This window comes from Aquarana catesbeiana, linkage group LG02 (assembly GCF_042186555.1).
Source record: "Aquarana catesbeiana isolate 2022-GZ linkage group LG02, ASM4218655v1, whole genome shotgun sequence".
Classification (NCBI taxonomy): Eukaryota; Metazoa; Chordata; class Amphibia; order Anura; family Ranidae; genus Aquarana; species Aquarana catesbeiana.
The window spans coordinates 9,653,449-9,672,969 of record NC_133325.1 but is presented as its reverse complement, the minus strand read 5'-3'; the positions used below and the strand labels follow the sequence as shown (position 1 = coordinate 9,672,969).

Below are 19,521 nucleotides of genomic sequence, written 5' to 3'. Positions count from 1 at the left end.
GAGATGCGAGCAAAGTGCTATCTACAGTATGCTGTGCGTGCTATGGGCCCTTATGATTGATAAGAAAGGGTGAGCAGTAATGATAATGCTCAGGCATGACCCCAATATAGTTAAAGGGAGCACTGCAAGAACTGAAAGATAGCCAATTCCTCATAGGGTACACATCCATAATGTTTATGCTGCTAAAAAAGGCTGTAAATTCAGTTCCGTATTTAGGCCTGAAGGGACCAGAGACCCCAAACGGAAAATCCATCTTTTTTCTTTTTGCTGCAAAATTTGATCAAAATCCCCTCTTCTAGAGGAAAGATTCAGGGCATAAATCCCCTTGACCAGCATACTGGACAGCTTGCCCTGGTGATATTGGGCAAAGTGTCTGGCCACCGGTTTCTCAGGGTTTTTTCCCAGGATTTCCCTCATGTGTTCTCCTAAGCGAATCCTAAATTGACGTTTGGTCTTGCCGATGTATATCTTTTTACATGAGCAAGTCAACATATAGATGACCCTTGTGGTTGCACAGTTGATGAGGCTTTTAATCTCGAAGTTCTTTTTATTTAGAGAGTCGCTGAAGGTTGTTGTCCTATGTACATACGGACATACCTGACAATGTCAGTGTTACATTATATATCCCTGTATGTTGCGGTCGTTCAGGTGATTACCTAATAGTTTTTTGAAATTATCAATGCCCCCCCGCTGAGACCACCGCCTGTGGAAGGGAATTCCACATCCTTGCCGCTCTTACAGTAAAGAACCCTGTACATAGTTTAAGGTTAAACCTCTTTTCTTCTAAATTTAATGAGTGGCCACAAGTCTTATTAAATTCCTTTCCGCGGAAAAGTTTTCTCCCTATTGTGGGGTCACCAGTCCGGTATTTATATATTGTGGGGTCACCAGTCCGGTATTTATACATTGAAATCATATCCCCTCTCAAGCGTCTCTTCTCCAGAGAGAATAAGTTCAGTTCTCACAACCTTTCCTCATAACTAAGATCCTCCAGACCCTTTATTAGCTTTGTTGCCCTTCTTTGTAGTGCTTCTACCCTGAATCGAACAGTGCTGGTGGCTGGAAAGTAGATTGCCCACTACAGAAGACAAATGCCAGAAAATTATTTTTGCCAGTATCTTCCTATCAACATTGAGAAGGCTAATGGGCCGCCAATTCTCGAAGAATCTTTACCCTTTGACAGAAGAATCAACTGCAGATTGTCGCATGGAGGGAGAGAGCGAACCCTCTCTCAGACAGACATTAAAAACCTCCACCAAACATGGGGCCAGAATAACCTTAAAATGCTTATAAAACTCGGCTGTCAATCCATCCGGCCCAGTTGACTTCTTAATGGCCTTATCAATCGCCTTAACCACCTCATCTGCTGTGATGTCCTCTGTGTTAATTTCTTCCTATGGCCTTGAAAAACCCAACGATCCTTCGTTTTGTAAGCTCCCACCACTCTGATTTACTGCTGCAAAAGTCCATGACTGATACCTGTGCCTGAAAAAATCCTCAGAGGATTGACTCACCTTCACATCGTCTAGGAGTGAGGAATTTAGCTTCCAGGTACCCTTCCCCCTAAGTAGTGTATCAGGGCTATTCAGAGTCACAGGCAGAATACAGTGATCGGAAAACTCCACCGCCTGACACACTGATGCAGAGAAGGCAGAGTTCTCCTTTATTTATTCTACTCTGACTATTACCTCGCTGAAAAATGAATCCCGTGTCGTCTGGGCAGCAATGAATGTGCACATCAACCAGACCTGCCTCTCTAGATATTTTGTTCAAGAAAAAGCCGTCACAGTCCAGCCTGGCTCCGGTACCTTTCCTGTGCTTAGTCCTAGTGACGGTGTTGAAATCAGACAACTTGCCGGGCTGTAAAAAGAAAAGGCTTGATCTTCATTGAGAGGCTTTTCCTGTCCTACTTTGTCTGGAGCCCATAGATGTTGATCAAGTGCAGGTCCTGCTCCCCCCATGGTGATGTTTAAGACCATGCATCTCCCTCAATTTCTAACTCAATAATCCGCCGACAGGTTACCATCCAGTGTAAGGCTCGGCCGCAAGAGACCAGAAGGAGGGGCCACGTCTCCACTCCTTCTTCACCAGATGAATATCAGCCAAATTAGACAACCGGGTCTCTTGCAAAAAGAAAATATCAGCATCAAACCTGCTGAGGAAAAATAAGGCCATATTACGAGCACTTACTGATTTTATGCTGGCGACATTGATAATCGCTACCTTCAGTGGAGCGGGATACGCCATCAGGATAATTGAGGTAAATATTTTTTAGCCTGCTTACCCCCTCCCTACCTGGAGACCCTACATGCTTCAATGTCCCTTGTGATTCCTCCTCCATACAAATCACTGACTCATCACCAGAAGACCTTCCACCCTCCACCTCAGAAAACACCTCAAAAGCATTTGCCACCTCCACCCTCCTAGGTTCAACAGCTTTGACATCCTTCCTCCTTCTCCACCTCTTACCCTTTTTCCTTTTAGCCTCCAACCATTCCATATCCTCATTCGACAATCCCGATAGCAGAACCCCCTCCCCCCTGCTCCCGAGGACATCCTCAGCCAAACCCCCCCCCCCATTAACCCCTCCCCCTACATCATTTACCCCAACTTCCACATCATTCACCTTGCATTCTGCACCAGCCACTATCATTCTCTCCCCCTTTCCACCTTCCCCTCCACCATCATCCAATCCATCACTCACGGTGTCTGCTGACCTCGAACTGCAGCACTTCTGCCACACCGAGGAGGAGGTATTGGCACAACCACACATGCTGGTCCAGCACCCTCCACTACACTAGGAGAAACAATAGGTGCAGACACAGACTTGACAACCACACTTTCTGACACTGACTGGGAGACCACAGACTGGGGGGACACTGACACCACAGACTGGGGGGGACACTGACACCACAGACTGGGGGGACACTGACACCACAGACTGGCTGGACACTGACACCACAGACTGAGGAGACACTGACACCACAGACTGGGGGGACACTGACACCACAGACTGGAGGGACACTGACACCAGAGACTGGGGGGACACTGACACCACAGACAGGGGGGACACTGACACCACAGACTGGGGGGACACTGACACCACAGACTGGGGGGACACTGACACCACAGACTGGAGGGACACTGACACCAGAGACTGGGGGGACACTGACACCACAGACTGGGGAGACACTGACACCACAGACTGGGGGGACACTGACACAGATTCTGACGGGACAGAGACACTAGGATCCCCTGGTACAACCTCCACCAACTCAGACTCTTTTCTATCCAGACAGAAGAATTCCTCCACCAACTCAGGCTTATTGTGCAAAGCCTCAGGGCACCGGCTATAAGGGTGACCAACCTTATCACATAGTTGATAGGCAAAGGCTCCCGTTTTTTATCGTTGGTGTGAATCCTTATTCTGTATTGTTCGGAGAACAACGCATACCCGGATTATACTACCATTCCCGTGGATGGGAGATTATCTGCAGAGACACTCCACGGTCCCTCCATGTGTTGATCAGATACACCGAAAGACAACAGCGTGCATCCCCCCCAACCGATAATGTCCTTGCAGAGTGAACACATCCCCCCAGACGATCGCCTGTGCATTGCACAGGGGCCCTTCGCTGACAGACATATCCCCATTCCGCAAACACTTCTCTGCATCCTCAAGAAGTTTTCACTACCAGACGTATCTCAACCAGCGTCAGTCTGCCCCAGTCAGCTCTTTAGAGAGGGCTGCGGGAGAACTAACACTGGGAGACACTGTGACAATACATATTAAATACATCTTCATAAAATTTCCACAACAGATGTGATTGGCTCAGTAATCTCTGTACAGCACTGCGGTATATGTCAGAGCTATATAAATGTATGGTGAAGCTCATCCCCCTGACATCCTATCGGGGTGGGCATTGGACGGCAGTCATTGTAGAAGTACCTGTAGTCGTCTATAGCACAGACCTCGGCCGGTAAGTCCTCAGTACAGGGATCTCGGTGAATTTATTGAACTCTCTGAGTCCTGCTGGATTTCCTCTCATTAGTTGAGGTCACGGTGGAGGTCCCCATACACAAACAGCGAAGTCCATGAAGACAATCACACATTGTATACACCCCCCCCCTCCAGGTACAATGTGAATAGTCAGTACATTTGGGAACCTTCAAGTCAGTAGAAGTTTCAGCTGTTATTGTGCTGCTATGGAAAGATTACGTTCCCGAGACATCTGGAAAGAAATACTTTTCTTATAGAAGAGTTCATAATATTAAGAATGAGAATAATAGGTTTATATGATATGTAAACCTAACAAAAAAAGTTCCCAATTTGTGCAATAAGTTGGGGTTCCTCTGTTCCCCAAAATTAAAGTCATACTCCCTGATAATGAAGGGAATTTTATAGCTCTAGAACAGGTTGGGGATCGTCTAAAACCCGTTACACACCTAAAAAAATATCCTTAATTCTCTCTCTCCTACTACCTTCTTCTAAGTTGTACATTAACCTCCTCCCCCTGCCCCCCGTATAGGGTCATGACGGTGGGCAGGATCTCCTCTCGTTCTGGGGTCACATCATATGACCTCGCCCCAGTGTCACCGCTCTCGAGCGCCCGTAGCGCAGTAAAGAGCTGATGGCGTGGCTCTTTACCCATGTGACCGGCTGTGTCCAATCACAAGCCGATCAAATAAAAATGCGGAAGTGCCTTTTATCAGCTCTCATCGCCTCACGGTGACGTGAGGTGAGGAGAGCTAATCAGCATCATCTCCTCGCATGGGAGACCTGTATAGGTAATCAGGGCACTGATCATCAATGCAGCCCCAACAGTGCCGAGCAAGTGATGCCAGTCTGTGCCATCGGTGACACCAATCAGTGCTGCCTTCCAGTTCCCATCAGTGCCCATCAGTGCTGCCTATCAATGCCACCTATTAGTGCCCATTAGTGCTGCATATTAGTGCCTCCTCATCAGTGCCCATCAGTGCCTGTTCATCAGTACCACCCATTGGTGCTCATCAGTGCTGCATATTAGTGCCTCCTCATCAGTGCCCATCAGTGCTTGTTCATCAGTACCGCCCATCATTGCTCATCAGTGCTGCATATCAGTGCTCATCAGTGTGGCATATTAGTGCCTCCTCATCAGTGCCACCTATCAGTGCCCATCAGTGAAGGAGAAAAATGACTTATTTGCAACATTTTCTGACACAAATTTTCTGCCTTTTTACATTTTTCTTTAGCAAAATATAAAACCCCAGTGGTGATCAAATACCACCAAAAGAAAGCTCTATTTATGTGAAAAAAATGATAAAAATGTCCTATGTGAACAGTGTTGTATGACCGCGTAATTGTCATTCAAAGTGTGACAGCGCTGAAAGCTGAAAATTGGCCTGGGCAGGAACCGGTTGACTAGGGGTTAAAGCTTTGAAAAGCCCAAAAGTGACTGGCGCCCAATGTCTGTTCAATAGTCCCCCTTATAGCCATGTACTCAGCCCTTGGGTAAGTGCTAACTCGGTGTCAGGGTTGGGCTCAGCCCTTCCTTCTCTGAGATGGCCGCTCAGCTGTCGGCTAATTGCCAGCTTCCATCTCTCTCCACAGTCACTCAGTTGTTGATGATATCCTGCTCGTCAGTCCTGCCTATTTAGGCCGTCCAGCCCAGATGATCTCTGCCTTCACCTTGGTCACATCTCTAGAGACGCTCTCCTGTGTTCCTGTTAAAGATTTGCTTGGCTGACATCCCTTCTGGCTCCAGATACTGCTTGCTGTTCTACTACACTCATCGCTGGCTCCCTGACGTTTTGGCTTGTCTGACTATCCATTCCGGTTCCTGAACTCTGGCTATGTTTTGACTACGTTTGTGGGGTGTAGTTGGGGTGTGGCATGAGGTGTAGGTGGGGTACAGCATGGGGTGTAGGTGGGGTGCGGCTTGGGGTGTAGGTGGGGTGCAGTGTGGGGTGTAGGTGGGGTGTAGGTTGGGTGCAGTGTGGGGTGCAGCTTGGGGTGTAGGTGGGGTGCAGTGTGGGGTGCAGCGTGGGGTGTAGGTGGGGTGTGGCGTGGGGTGTAGGTGGGGTGCAGTGTGGGGTGTAGGTGGGGTGCAGTGTGGGGTGTAGGTGGGATGTAGGTGGTGTGTAGGTGGGGTGTAGGTGGGGTGCAGCGTGGGGTTTAGGTGGGGTGTAGGTAGTGTGCAGCATGGGGTGTAGGTGGGGTGCGGTGTGGGGTGTAGATGGGGTGTAGGTGGGTTGTAGCGTGGGGTGTAGGTGGGGTGTAAATGTGGTGCGACGTGGGGTGTAGGTGGGGTGCAGTGTTGGGGGGTAAAGGGGGGTGCGGTGTGGGGTGCGCCATGAGGTGTAGGTGGGGTGTACATGGGGTGTAGGTGGGGTGTAGGTGGGGTGCAGCGTGGGGTGTAGGTGGGGTGCGGCGTGGGGTGTAGGTGGGGTGCAGTGTGGGGTGTAGGTGGGGTGCAGTGTGGGGTGTAGGTGGGGTGTAGGTGGGGTGTAGATGAGGTGCAGCGTGGGGTGCAGTGTGGGGTGTAGGTGGGGTGCGGTGTGGGGTGTAGGTGGGGTGCAGTGTGGGGTGTAGGTGGGGTGCAGTGTGGGGTGTAGGTGGGGTGTAGGTGGTGTGCAGCATGGGGTGTAGGTGGGGTGCAGCATGGTGTGTAGGTGGGGTGTAAGTGGGGTGTAGGTGGGGTGCAGCATGGTGTGTAGGTGAGGTGTAGGTGGGGTGCAACGTGGGGTGTAGGTGGGGTGTGGCGTGGGGTGTAGGTGGGGTGCAGTGTGGGGTGTAGGTGGGGTGCAGTGTGGGGTGTAGGTGGGATGTAGGTGGTGTGTAGGTGGGGTGTAGGTGGGGTGCAGCGTGGGGTTTAGGTGGGGTGTAGGTAGTGTGCAGCATGGGGTGTAGGTGGGGTGCGGTGTGGGGTGTAGATGGGGTGTAGGTGGGTTGTAGCGTGGGGTGTAGGTGGGGTGTAAATGTGGTGCGACGTGGGTTGTAGGTGGGGTGCAGTGTTGGGGGGTAAAGGGGGGTGCGGTGTGGGGTGCGGCATGAGGTGTAGGTGGGGTGTACATGGGGTGTAGGTGGGGTGTAGGTGGGGTGCAGCGTGGGGTGTAGGTGGGGTGCGGCGTGGGGTGTAGGTGGGGTGCAGTGTGGGGTGTAGGTGGGGTGCAGGTGGGGTGTAGGTGTGGTGTAGATGAGGTGCAGCGTGGGGTGCAGTGTGGGGTGTAGGTGGGGTGCGGTGTGGGGTGTAGGTGGGGTGCAGTGTGGGGTGTAGGTGGGGTGTAGGTGGTGTGCAGCATGGGGTGTAGGTGGGGTGCAGCATGGTGTGTAGGTGGGGGTGTAAGTGGGGTGTAGGTGGGGTGCAGCATGGTGTGTAGGTGAGGTGTAGGTGGGGTGCAACGTGGGGTGTAGGTGGGGTGCAGCGTGGGGTTTAGGTGGGGTGTAGGTGGTGTGCAGCATGGGGTGTAGGTGGGATGCGGTGTGGGGTGTAGGTGGGGTGTAGGTTTGGTGCAGTATGGGGTGTAGGTGGGGTGTAGGTAGGGTGTAGGTGGGGTGCGGTGTGGGGTGTAGATGGGGTGCAGCGTGGGGTGTAGGTGGGGTGCAGCGTGGGGTGCGGCGTGGGGTGTAGGTGGGGTGCAATGTGGGGTGTAGGTGGGGTGTAGGTGGTGTGTAGGTGGGGTGTAGGTGGGGTGCAGCGTGGCGTTTAGGTGGGGTGTAGGTAGTGTGCAGCATGGGGTGTAGGTGGGATGCGGTGTGGGGTGTAGGTGGGGTGTAGGTTTGGTGCAGTATGGGGTGTAGGTGGGGTGTAGGTAGGGTGTAGGTGGGGTGCGGTGTGGGGTGTAGATGGGGTGCAGCGTGGGGTGTAGGTGGGGTGCAGCGTGGGGTGCGGCGTGGGGTGTAGGTGGGGTGCAATGTGGGGTGTAGGTGGGGTGTAGGTGGTGTGTAGGTGGGGTGTAGGTGGGGTGCAGCATGGCGTTTAGGTGGTGTGTAGGTAGTGTAAAGCATGGGGTGTAAGTGGGGTGCGGTGTGGGGTGTAGATAGGGTGTAGGTGGGGTGCAGCGTGGGGTGTAGGTGGGGTGTAGATGTGGTGTGACGTGGGGTGCAGTGTTGGGGGGTAAAGGGGGGTGCGGTGTGGGGTGCAGCATGAGGTGTAGGTGGGGTGTACGTGGGGTGTAGGTGGGGTGCAGTGTGGGGTGTAGGTGGGGTGCAGTGTAGGGTGTAGGTGGGGTGTAGGTGGTGTGCAGCATGGGGTGTAGGTAGGGTTCAGCATGGTGTGTAGGTGGGGTGTAGGTGGGGTGCAGCGTGGGGTGTACGTGGGGTGCAACGTGGGTTTTTTGGTAGGGTGTAGGTGGTGTGCAGCATGGGGTGTAGGTGGGGTGCAGTGTGGGGTGTAGGTGGGGTGCAGTGTGGGGTGTAGGTGAGGTGTAGGTGGGGTGTAGGTGGGGTGCAGCGTGGGGTGTAGGTGGGGTGTAGGTGGTGTGCAGCATGGGGTGTAGGTGGGGTGCAGTGTGGGGTGTAGGTGGGGTGCAGTGTGGGGTGTAGGTGAGGTGTAGGTGGGGTGTAGGTGGGGTGCAGCGTGGGGTGTAGGTGGGGTGTAGGTGGTGTGCAGCATGGGGTGTAGGTGGGGTGCGGTGTGGGGTGTAGGTGAGGTGTGGGTGGGGTGTAGGTGGGGTGTAGGCGGGGTGCAGCGTGGGGTGTAGGTGGGGTGGAGCGTGGGGTGTAGGTGGGGTGCGGTGTGGGTTGTAAGTGGGGTGCGGTGTGGGGTGTAGGTGAGGTGTAGGTGGGGTGTAGGTGGGGTGCAGCGTGGGGTGTAGGTGGGGTGTAGGTGGTGTGCAGCATGGGGTGTAGGTGGGGTGCGGTGTGGGGTGTAGGTGAGGTGTGGGTGGGGTGTAGGTGGGGTGTAGGCGGGGTGCAGCGTGGGGTGTAGGTGGGGTGGAGCGTGGGGTGTAGGTGGGGTGCGGTGTGGGTTGTAAGTGGGGTGCGGTGTGGGGTGTAGGTGAGGTGTAGGTGGGGTGTAGGTGGGGTGCAGCGTGGGGTGTAGGTGAGGTGTAGGTGGGGTGCGGTGTGGGGTGTAGGTGGGGTGCAGCGTGGGGTGTAGGTGGGGTGCGGTGTGGGGTGTAAGTGGGGTGCGGTGTGGGGTGTAGGTGGGGTGCAGTGTGGGGTGTAGGTGAGGTGTAGGTGGGGTGTAGGTGGGGTGCAGTGTGGGGTGTAGGTGAGGTGTAGGTGAGGTGTAGGTGGGGTGCGGTGTGGGGTGTAGGTGGGGTGCGGTGTGAGGTGTAGGTGGGGTGTAGGTGGGGTGTAGGTGGGGTGTAGGTGAGGTGTAGGTGGGGTGCAGCGTGGGGTGCAGCGTGGGGTGTAGTTGGGGTGCGGTTTGGGGTGTAGGTGGGGTGTAGGTGGGGTGTAGGTGGGGTGCAGCGTGGGGTGTAGGTGGGGTGTAGGTGAGGTGTAGGTGGGGTGTAGGTGGGGTGCAGCGTGAGGTGTAGGGGGGTGCAGCGTGGGGTGTAGGTGGGGTGTAGGTGGGGTGCGGTGTGGGGTGTAGGTGGGGTGTAGGTGGGGTGTAGGTGGGGTGCAGCATGGGGTGTAGGTGGGGTGCAGCATGGGGTGTAAGTGGGGTGTAGGAGGGGTGTAGATGAGGTCCCCCTACACCTCACCTACACCCCACGCTGCACCCCACCTACACCCCATGCTGCACCCCACCTACACCCCATGCTGCACCCCACCTACACCCCACACCGCACCCCACCTACACCCCACTTACACCCCACGCTGCACCCCCCTACACCTCACGCTGCACCCCACCTACACCCCACCTACACCTCACCTACACCCCACCTACACCTCACCTACACCCCACGCTGCACCCCACCTACACCTCACCTACACCCCACCTACACACCACGCTGCACCATGGAACACTGATCGGTCACCTCCTCCAGTCAGTCCCCTCCCCCCACAGTTAGAATCACTCCCTAGGTAACACACTTAACCCCTTGATCGCCCCCTAGTGTTAACCCCTTCCCTGTCAGTGACATTTACACAGGAATCAATGCATTTTTATAGCTCTGATTGCTGTATAAACATGAATGGTCCTAAAAAAGTGTCATAATTGTCCGATGTGTCCGCTGCAATATCGCAGTCATGACAAAAATCGCAGATCGCTGCCATTACAAGTAAAAAAAAAAATGCCATAAATCTATCCCCTATTTTGTAGATGTTATAACTTTTGTGCAAACCAATCAAATGCTTATTGCGATTTTTTTTAACCAAAAATATGTAGAAGAATACGATCGGCCTAAACTAAGGAAAAAAAAAAAATGGGGATATTTATTATAGCAAAAAGTAAAAAGTATTGTGTTTTTTTTTTTTTTTTCAAAATTGTCGCCTTTTATTTTTGTTTATAGCGCAAAAAATAAAAACCGCAGAGATGATCAAATACCATCAAATGAAAGTTCGATTTGTGGGGAACAAACGCTCAAAATGTCCTCTGTGTACAGTGTTGTATGACCGCGCAATTGTCATTCAGAGCGTGACAGCGCTGAAAGCTGAAAATTGGCCTGGGCAGGAAGCGGGGTGAAAATTCCCGGGATTGAAGGGGTTAAAGGCCGCCTTCTTTGCTGCTGCACAGTTACCTGTCCTGGATCCAGCCATGTCGGCGCCCCATCTGATGTTTCCGTCGGTGGTCAGGGTGCGGCCCGGCAGCGGAGGGGGAGAAGGTGGGGGGCAAACTTCTGACGGTCTCCACCCCGGGAGCGTCCGCTGGAGGTGGGGAAGGGTACCTGTCCCCCCCCCCGAAAGGTGCCAAATGTGGCACCGGAGGGGGGGGATCAGATAAGCGGAAGTTCCACTTTCCGCTTTAATACATTTTGTTACCTCCTTCCTTCTACAAGAATCCTCCAACCACCCAATTCTTGGCCCAGAAGAGTTCCGAGGTGCCCAATGGTTCTGAACATTGTTCTCTTTGTCCTGTAGATATCTGCTTCTCAATCTTCCAAAACATTCCACCCCCCAACAGTAACAAAAATACATAATATACTCACAATATAGGAAAGCAAAACATGTCATAAAATGCTCAAAGGCTCTGAATTGAGCTGAGGATAAATGTGTGTAGGAGGGGGGTGGAGAGGGTTAGATAAGACTGCGGCAGACTTGATGGTCCTCTATGGGATGAGATTTCTGGAGGAAGCTGAGGGCACTGAGGAGATTAGGGACATTGCAAAGGGCTGGAGGCTCTGCAGCAGATTGAAGGGCACCGAAGGAGGTTGGGGCACCATGAAGGGTTGGAGACTCTGCAGCGGGCTGGGGGGCACTGTGAAAGGTTGGGGGCACTATAAAGTACTGGAGACTCTGCAGCGGGCTAGGCTGCAATGTAAGTGGTTACATAGTTACTTAGAAGGTGAGGTTGAACAAAGACACAAGTCCATCAAGTCCAACCTATGTGTGTGATTATATGTCAGTATTACATTGTATATCCCTGTATGTTGCGGTCATTCAGGTGCTCATCTAATAGTTTCTTGAAGCTATCAATGCTCCCCGCTGAGACCACCGCCTGTGGAAGGGAATTCCACATCCTTGCCGCTCTTACAGTAAAGAACCCTCTACGTAGTTTAAGGTTAAACCTCTTTTCTTCTCATTATAATGAGTGGTCAAGAGTCTTGTTAAACTCCCTTCTGTGAAAAAGTTTTATCCCTATTGTGGGGTCACCAGTCTGGTATTTGTATATTGTGGGGTCACCAGTCCGGTATTTATATATTGTGGGGTCACCAGTCCGGTATTTATATATTGTGGGGTCACCAGTCCGGTATTTATATATTGTGGGGTCACCAGTCCGGTATTTGTATATTGTGGGGTCACCAGTCCGGTATTTATATATTGTGGGGTCACCAGTCCGGTATTTGTATATTGTGGGGTCACCAGTCCGGTATTTATATATTGTGGGGTCACCAGTCTGGTATTTATATATTGTGGGGTCACCAGTCCGGTATTTGTATATTGTGGGGTCACCAGTCCGGTATTTGTATATTGTGGGGTCACCAGTCCGGTATTTATATATTGTGGGGTCACCAGTCCGGTATTTGTATATTGTGGGGTCACCAGTCCGGTATTTATATATTGTGGGGTCACCAGTCCGGTATTTATATATTGTGGGGTCACCAGTCCGGTATTTATATATTGTGGGGTTACCAGTCCGGTATTTATACAATGAAATCATATCCCCTCTCAAGCGTCTCTTCTCCAGAGAGAATAAGTTCAGAGCTCACAACCTTTCCTCATAACTAAGATCCTCCAGACCCTTTATTAGCTTTAATGCCCTTCTTTGTACTCGCTCCATTTCCAGTACATCCTTCCTGAGGACTGGTGCCCAGAACTGGACAGCATACTCCAGGTGCGGCCGGACCAGAGTCTTGTAGAGCGGGAGAATTATCGTTTTATCTCTGGAGTTGATCCCTTTTTAATGCCAATATTCTGTTTGCTTTATTAGCAGCAGCTTGGCATTGCATGTCATTGCTGAGCCTATCATCTACTAGGACCCCCAGGTCCTTTTCCATCCTAGATTCCCCCAGAGGTTCTCCCCCCAGTCTATAGATTGCATTCAGATTTTTACCACTCAAATGCATTATTTTACATTTTTCTACATTGAACCTCATTTGCCATGTAGTCGCCCCTCCCCCATTCATTTGTTCAGGTCTTTTTGCAAGTTTTCCACATCATGCGGAGAAGTTATTGCCCTGCTTAGCTTAGTATCGTCTGCAAATACAGAGATTGAACTGTTTATCCCATCCTCCAGGTCATTTATGAACAAATTAAATAGGATTGGTCCCAGCACAGAACCCTGGGGAACCCCACTACCCACCCCTGACCATTCTGAGTACTCCCCATTTATCACCACCCTCTGAACACGCCCTTGTAGCCAGTTTTCAATCCATGTACTCACCCTATGGTCCATGCCAACGCACCTTATTTTGTACAGTAAACGTTTATGGGGAACTGTGTCAAATGCTTTTGTAAAATCCAGATACACCACATCTACGGGCCTTCCTTTATCTAGATGGCAGCTCACCTCCTCATAGAAGGTTAATAGATTGGTTTGGCAAGAACGATTCTTCATGAATCCATGCTGATTACTGCTAATGATATCATTCTTATTACTAAAATCTTGTATATAGTCCCTTATCATCCCCTCCAAGAGTTTACATACTATTGATGTTAGGCTAACTGGTCTGTAATTCCCAGGGATGTTTTTTGGGCCCTTTTTAAATATTGGTGCTACATTGGCTTTTCTCCAATCAACTGGTTCCATTCCAATCAGTAGACTGTCTGTAAAAATTAGGAACAATGGTCTGGCAATCACCTGACTGAGTTCCCTAAGTACCCTCGGATGCAAGCCATCTGGTCCCGGTGATTTATTAATGTTAAGTTTCTCAAGTCTAATTTTAATTCTGTCCTCTGTTAACCATGTAGGTGCTTCCTGTGTTGTGTCATGAGGATAAACACTGCAGTTTTGGTTACTGAAGCCCCCCGATTCACTCGTGAAGACTGAGGAGAAGAATAAATTCAATACCTTTGCCATCTCCCCATCCTTTGTAACCAGATGTCCTTCCTCATTCTTTATGGGGCCAATATGGTCTGTCCTCCCTTTTTTACTGTTTACATACTTAAAGAATTTCTTGGGATTTTTTTTGCCCTCCTCCGCTTTGTGTCTTTCATGTTCTATCTTAGCCGTCCTAATTGCACCCTTACATTTCTTGTTGCATTCTTTATAAAGTCTGAATGCTGAGGATGATCCCTCAACCTTGTATTTTTTGAAGGCCTTCTCCTTTGCTTTTATATACATTTTTACATTGGAGTTAACCCATCCAGGACTTTTGTTCGGTCTTTTCAATGTATTACCCAATGGGATGCATTGGCTAATGCCCTTATTTAATATGCTCTTAAAGCAAACCCATCTCTCCTCCGTATTCTTTGTTCCTAATATTTTATCCCAATTTATAGCTTCGTAGTTTAGGGAAGTTAGCTCTTTTGAAATTCAGTGTCTTTGTATTCCCTTTATGTTTACTTCCCTAATCTCCCTCTGCCTTTCTGGTGTGGCTCGATGTACCGGTAGTATTCCTGAGAACACTACCTTGGAGGTCCTTTTCCTCAATTTAGCTCCTAAGTCCCTAAAATCGTTCTTTAGGACACTCCATCTGCCTCTGACTTTGTCATTGGTGCCAACATGCACCATGACAGCCGGGTCTTCCCCAGCCCCTCCCAGTAATCTGTCCACAAGATCCGTGATGTGCCGAACCCGAGCGCCCGGTAGACAACATACTGTTCGGCGCTTAAGGTCTTGGTTACAGATTGCCCTCTCTGTCCTTCTAAGAATTGAGTCCCCTACCACCATAATCTGTCTTTCCTTTCCCTTTGCTGCCCCCCCACTCTCACTGGAGGAGTTCTTCCCCTGGCAGCTAGGAGAGTCCCTCATCTCCAGCAGTGCTGGTCCCTGACTGGTTTCACCAATGTCACTCAATGGAGCGTACTTATTGGGATGCTCCAGCCCTGGATCGGCCTCCCTGGCACTCCCACCTCGGATGATCAAGGAACGCATACATGCTGCAAGATGTACACCGAGTCGCATCTGAACACCCGCCGAGCATCGTGGCTACTAATTAAATGAGGATTTGGGGATTTTACCCTGTCCAAATTACCTAACAACTAGCTTCCTGACACTAATGCCACGTACACACGATTGGACTTTCTGGCGTACTTGGTCCGGCACACTTTCCGACGGACTTTGTCCGCCAGGTGCGCCGGACTTTAAAACGGACGGACTTGCCCACACACGACCGAACTTTCCAGCGGGCTAAGTCTGCCCGTCTTTCCGACGGACTTTCGCCGGAGTTACGGCGGACTTTCAGAATGAACGGACTTGCCCACACATGGACAAGTCCGTTCATTTTAAACATGACTCAGGTGCGACGGGACTAGAAAAGGAAGTCAATCTTGCCGCTTTTATCGGCGAGATTGACACCTTGCGAGCCCCGTCGCGGGTCATACCAGGCCCTTAGGTCTAGTATAGATTATAAAGGAAAGCTCCTATGCCGAAAAAACGGCGTGGGGTCCCCCCAAAATCCATACCAGAGCCCGATCCGAGAACGCAGCCCAGGCGGTCAGAAAAGGGGGAGGGGACGAGCGAGCGCCCCCCCTCCTGAACCGTACCAGGCCGCATGCCCTCAACATGGTGGGTGGGTACTTTGGGGGAGGGGCGCCCTGCGGGGCCCCCCCACCCCAAAGCACCTTGTCCCCATGTTGATGAGGACAAGGGCCTCTTCCCGACAACCCTGGCTGTTGGTTGTCGGAGGAATCCGGGAGCCCCCTATAATAAGAGGGCCCCCAGATCCCGGCCCCCCACCCTATGTGAATGAGTATGGGGTACATGGTACCTCTACCCATTCACCTAGGGAAAAAGTGTCAATAATAAAACACACTACACAGGTTTTTAAAATAATTTATTAAACAGCTCCGGGGGGTCTTCCTCCGGCTTCGGGCGTCCCTCCAGTTCCTCTGCTCCCAGCGTCCGGTTGGTCCTTCTCCACTCTCTCCGGCCTCTTCTCCCGGTGTTCCAGTTCTTCGGCTCCTCCGCTGTCTTCAGGCCGCTCTCTTGCCAGCGGAGGTCCGGACTTCTGGGCTTCTTGTCTTCTTCCCTCTTCTCTTCTCCAGATGTTGACACGACGGTCTCTCCGGCTGGACTGCTCTCTGAGGGCTCCGTTGTGACTTATATAGGCAGAGATCCCCCCCCTTATGATGTCACAGTCCCTGGGCATGCTGGGACTGTGATGTTTTAGGGGGCGTGGTCACCGGTTGATGTTGACCACGCCCCCTAAAACGTCACAGTCCCAGCATGCCCAGGGACTGTGATATCATAAGGGGGCGGGGTCTCCGCCTATATAAGTCACAACGGAGCCCTCAGAGAGCAGTCCAGGAGGAGAGACCGTCGTGTCAACATCTGGAGAAGAGAAGAGGGAAGAAGACAAGAAGTAAAGAAGTCCGGACCTCCACTGGCAAGAGAGCTACCTGAAGACAGCGGAGGAGCCGGCCGAAGAACTGGAACACTGGGAGAAGAGGCCGGAGAGAGCGGAGAAGAACCAACCGGATGCCGGGAGAAGAGGAACCGGAGGGACCCCCGAAGCTGGAAGAAGACCCCCGAAGCCGGAGGAAGACCCCCTCGGAGCTGTTTAATAAATTATTTTAAAAATCTGTGTAGTGTGTTTTATTATTGACACTTTTTCCCTAGGTGAATGGGTAGGGGTACCATGTACCCCATACTCATTCACATAGGGTGAGGGGGCCGGGATCTGGGGGCCCTCTTATTATAGGGGGCTCCCGGATTCCGATAAGCCCCCCGCCCGCAGACCCCGACAACCAACGGCCAGGGTTGTCGGGAAGAGGCCCTTGTCCTCATCAACATGGTGACAAGGTGCTTTGGGGTGGGGGGGCCCCGCAGGGCGCCCCCTCCCCCAAAGCACCCACCCCCCATGTTGAGGGCATGCGGCCTGGTACAGTTCAGGAGGGGAGGCGCTCGCTCGTCCCCACCCCCTTTCCTGACCGGCCGGGCTGCGTGCTCGGATCGGGGTCTGGTATGGATTTTAGGGGGGACCCCACACTTTTTTTTCAGCATAGCGGTTTCCCTTTATAATCCATACCAGACCTAAGGGCCTGGTATGCCCCGCGCTCGCCGTATTAGGAAAATTTGTTTTTCCTATTGCAGCGAGCGCGAAATGCAATACCCTGCCCTTGCGTCACATCTGGTCCGTTGGACCAGCATACAGACGAGCGGGATTTCCATCGGACCAGCACACAGACGAGCGGACTTTCCGCCTGAAACTGAGTCAGACGGAAAGATCTAAAACATGTTTCAAATTTAGGTCCGGCGGGCTTTTGGGAAAAAGTTCGCCGGAAAAGTCTGCCGGAGCCTTCACACGGTCGGATTGTTCGGCGGACTCTGGTCCGCCGGACCAAGTATGCCGGAAAGTCTGCTCATGTGTATGCGGCATTATACTCAACAATACAACACACAGGTACTCAACAAGACAATACACAGGTACTTGCAGAGCATGTGTACTTGCAAACCCACGTGCACTCGCAGGCCCACGTCCACGGCTGGAGGCACTATGGAAGGTTGAAGACTCTGCAGCAGAATGAGGGACGCCATTGGAGGCTGGGGGCACAATGGAGGGTTGGAGACTCTGCCCAGACTGGGGGCTCTGTGGGAGCCACTATGGAGAGCTGGAGGCTTTGTGGCAGGTTGGGGAACACTTTGGGAGGTTGGGGGAACCATGGAGGGCGGGAGACTCTGCAACAGGCTAAGGCCGCGTACACACGGGCGGACTTTTCGACCGGACTTGTCCGACAGACTTTCCAGCGGACTTTCGACGGACTTTCGATGGACTTTTTAACGAACGGACTTGCCTACACACGATCACACCAAAGTCTGACGGATTCGTACATGATGACGTACACCGGACTAAAATAAGGAAGTTGATAGCCAGTAGCCAATAGCTGCCCTAGCGTCGGTTTTTGTCCGTCAGACTAGCATACAGACGAGCGGATTTCTGGGTCCGGCAGAGTTACAACGTAAAGATTTGAAGCATGTTCCAAATCTAAAGTCCGTCAGATTTGCGACTGGAAAAGTCAGCTGAAGGTCCGTTGAAGCCCACATACGATCGGATTGTTCTCCGGATTTGGTCCGTCGGCGTCCGTCGGACAAGTCCGGTCGAAAAGTCCGACAGTGTGTATGATGCATAAGGGTCACTGTAGAAGGTTAGGGGCACTACGGAGGGTTGGAGACTCTGCAGTAAGCTGGTGAGTACTGTAGGAGGCACTAGGGAGATTCTGCAGTAAGCTGGAGGACACTGTGGGATATTGAGGAGCACTATGGAGGCTGAGGGCTTTCAGGCCCAGGAGAAAAGAAGGTTGCAGTCCAGCAGTGGGCCACATCTGGGTGGTTGAGGAGCGCTGATTTATACTTTCAATTCACTACACAGAAATACATGATCACAAAGCAATCATCAATGTAGAAACTATATTTTGTGCTAGTTGGTGGTTTACTCATACTTAATGGATCCAACGGGTTCCTTCTTCTCCAATAGCTGAGTCAGTCCAATGGTCAATTATCTCACGTCTACCTAGAAATAAATCCTTGAGACCTCCCTTTCCTTTTGACCTTGAAGCATACTTAGGATAAATAAATTGTATTTTTGCTTTTTCCAGGTTTTGACTATGGAGCTTCGGATCTCTTTTACCCCAATTCCATAGACAAGGGGGTTAAGAGCAGCTGGAACCAGCAGGTAGATGGCATTGAAGAGGTTCTTGAAATCATAGGAAATGTGCATATGCATTCTGTACACAATGGAGGCGAGGAGGGAGCAGATGTAGATGAGCGTGGCTGTCACTATGTGACAGATGCAGGTGTGTAAGGCCTTGTGGCGCGCTTCCCCAGTGATAATTACCATGACCGTGTGTAGAATGCTGAAGTAGGACACTAGAAGGAAGCCGACATCAGTTATAGTAATAAAACTCTTGATCATGAGACCCAGGAGTTGAACTTTAGAGATGTCGGTGCAGGCGAGACTCAGAAGCCCCATGTTCTCACAAACAAAGTTTAGGATGATGTTGGATCTGCAGAAATGGATGCTGGAAGTCAATGTGACCGTTGGAACGGTGAAAAGCATACTCCGTGCCGTCCCAATGAGAACCAACTGGACTATCAGGGTTTTGGTCATGATATTGTTGTATAGCAGAGGCTTATGGATCGCTACAAACCTATCCAGGGCCATCATCATGATGACGCCCGATTCAAACCCACCTAAGAAGTAAATAAAAAACATCTGACAGAGGCAGCCAACCAGAGGGATCTGGTTCATGTCCAAACATAAACCGACAAGAAATTTTGGCAAGACAGATGTTGTGGAGGAAATATTAGCAATGAAAAGAATGGACATGAGGAAGTACATGGGTGAGTGGAGCTTCGGTTCAATGAAGATCTGATGAAGAACGAGAAGGTTTCCGGCCAGGATTGTTATATAAATTAACAGAAATGGAAGAACTAACAATTTTCTGTATCTTATAATTCCTGGAAAGCCAAAGAGAACAAATTCATTATAGAAAATGCTGGTCCGGTTTTGGCTCAGGCCTTCCATCTTGGTACCACTGACCAGCCAGTCTGGAGGGGGAAAAGAATAAAAGGAGATACTGAATAAAAACAATAGGATCTCTAAGGTTTCAGTAGTTTTTAAAAATAAAAATAAAAATTGGACAAATGACCAACTTTTGGTCAAAATGCATTGATGGCAACAGGGAAGCTTCAGTTGTGGATTTATCTGTATCGCCACCCATTGGAGTAACTCTCTATGCAATGAACAAGCAAACAAGTGGGGGCAATCAACAATCTAAGGGTCTGAATCAGTGGGGAACACTAAAGTTCCTCTGCAATACGTTTTTAATGGTTGATGCAGTTTGAGTTTTGGATATACGATTGGTTTAGAGCTGTGGCATTGCTATGG

General features: G+C 51.1%; 1 protein-coding gene across 1 annotated transcript; it reads right to left on the bottom strand.

Annotated features, from left to right (window-relative positions):
* Window positions 1-18,144: 18,144 nt before the first annotated feature.
* On the bottom strand, window positions 18,145-19,158 carry LOC141126397 (olfactory receptor 51I2-like). Its single transcript, XM_073612344.1, has one exon. It carries the CDS (start codon window positions 19,156-19,158, stop codon window positions 18,145-18,147), a length of 1,014 nt encoding a protein of 337 aa, XP_073468445.1.
* Between the last annotated feature and the right edge of the window lie 363 nt (window positions 19,159-19,521).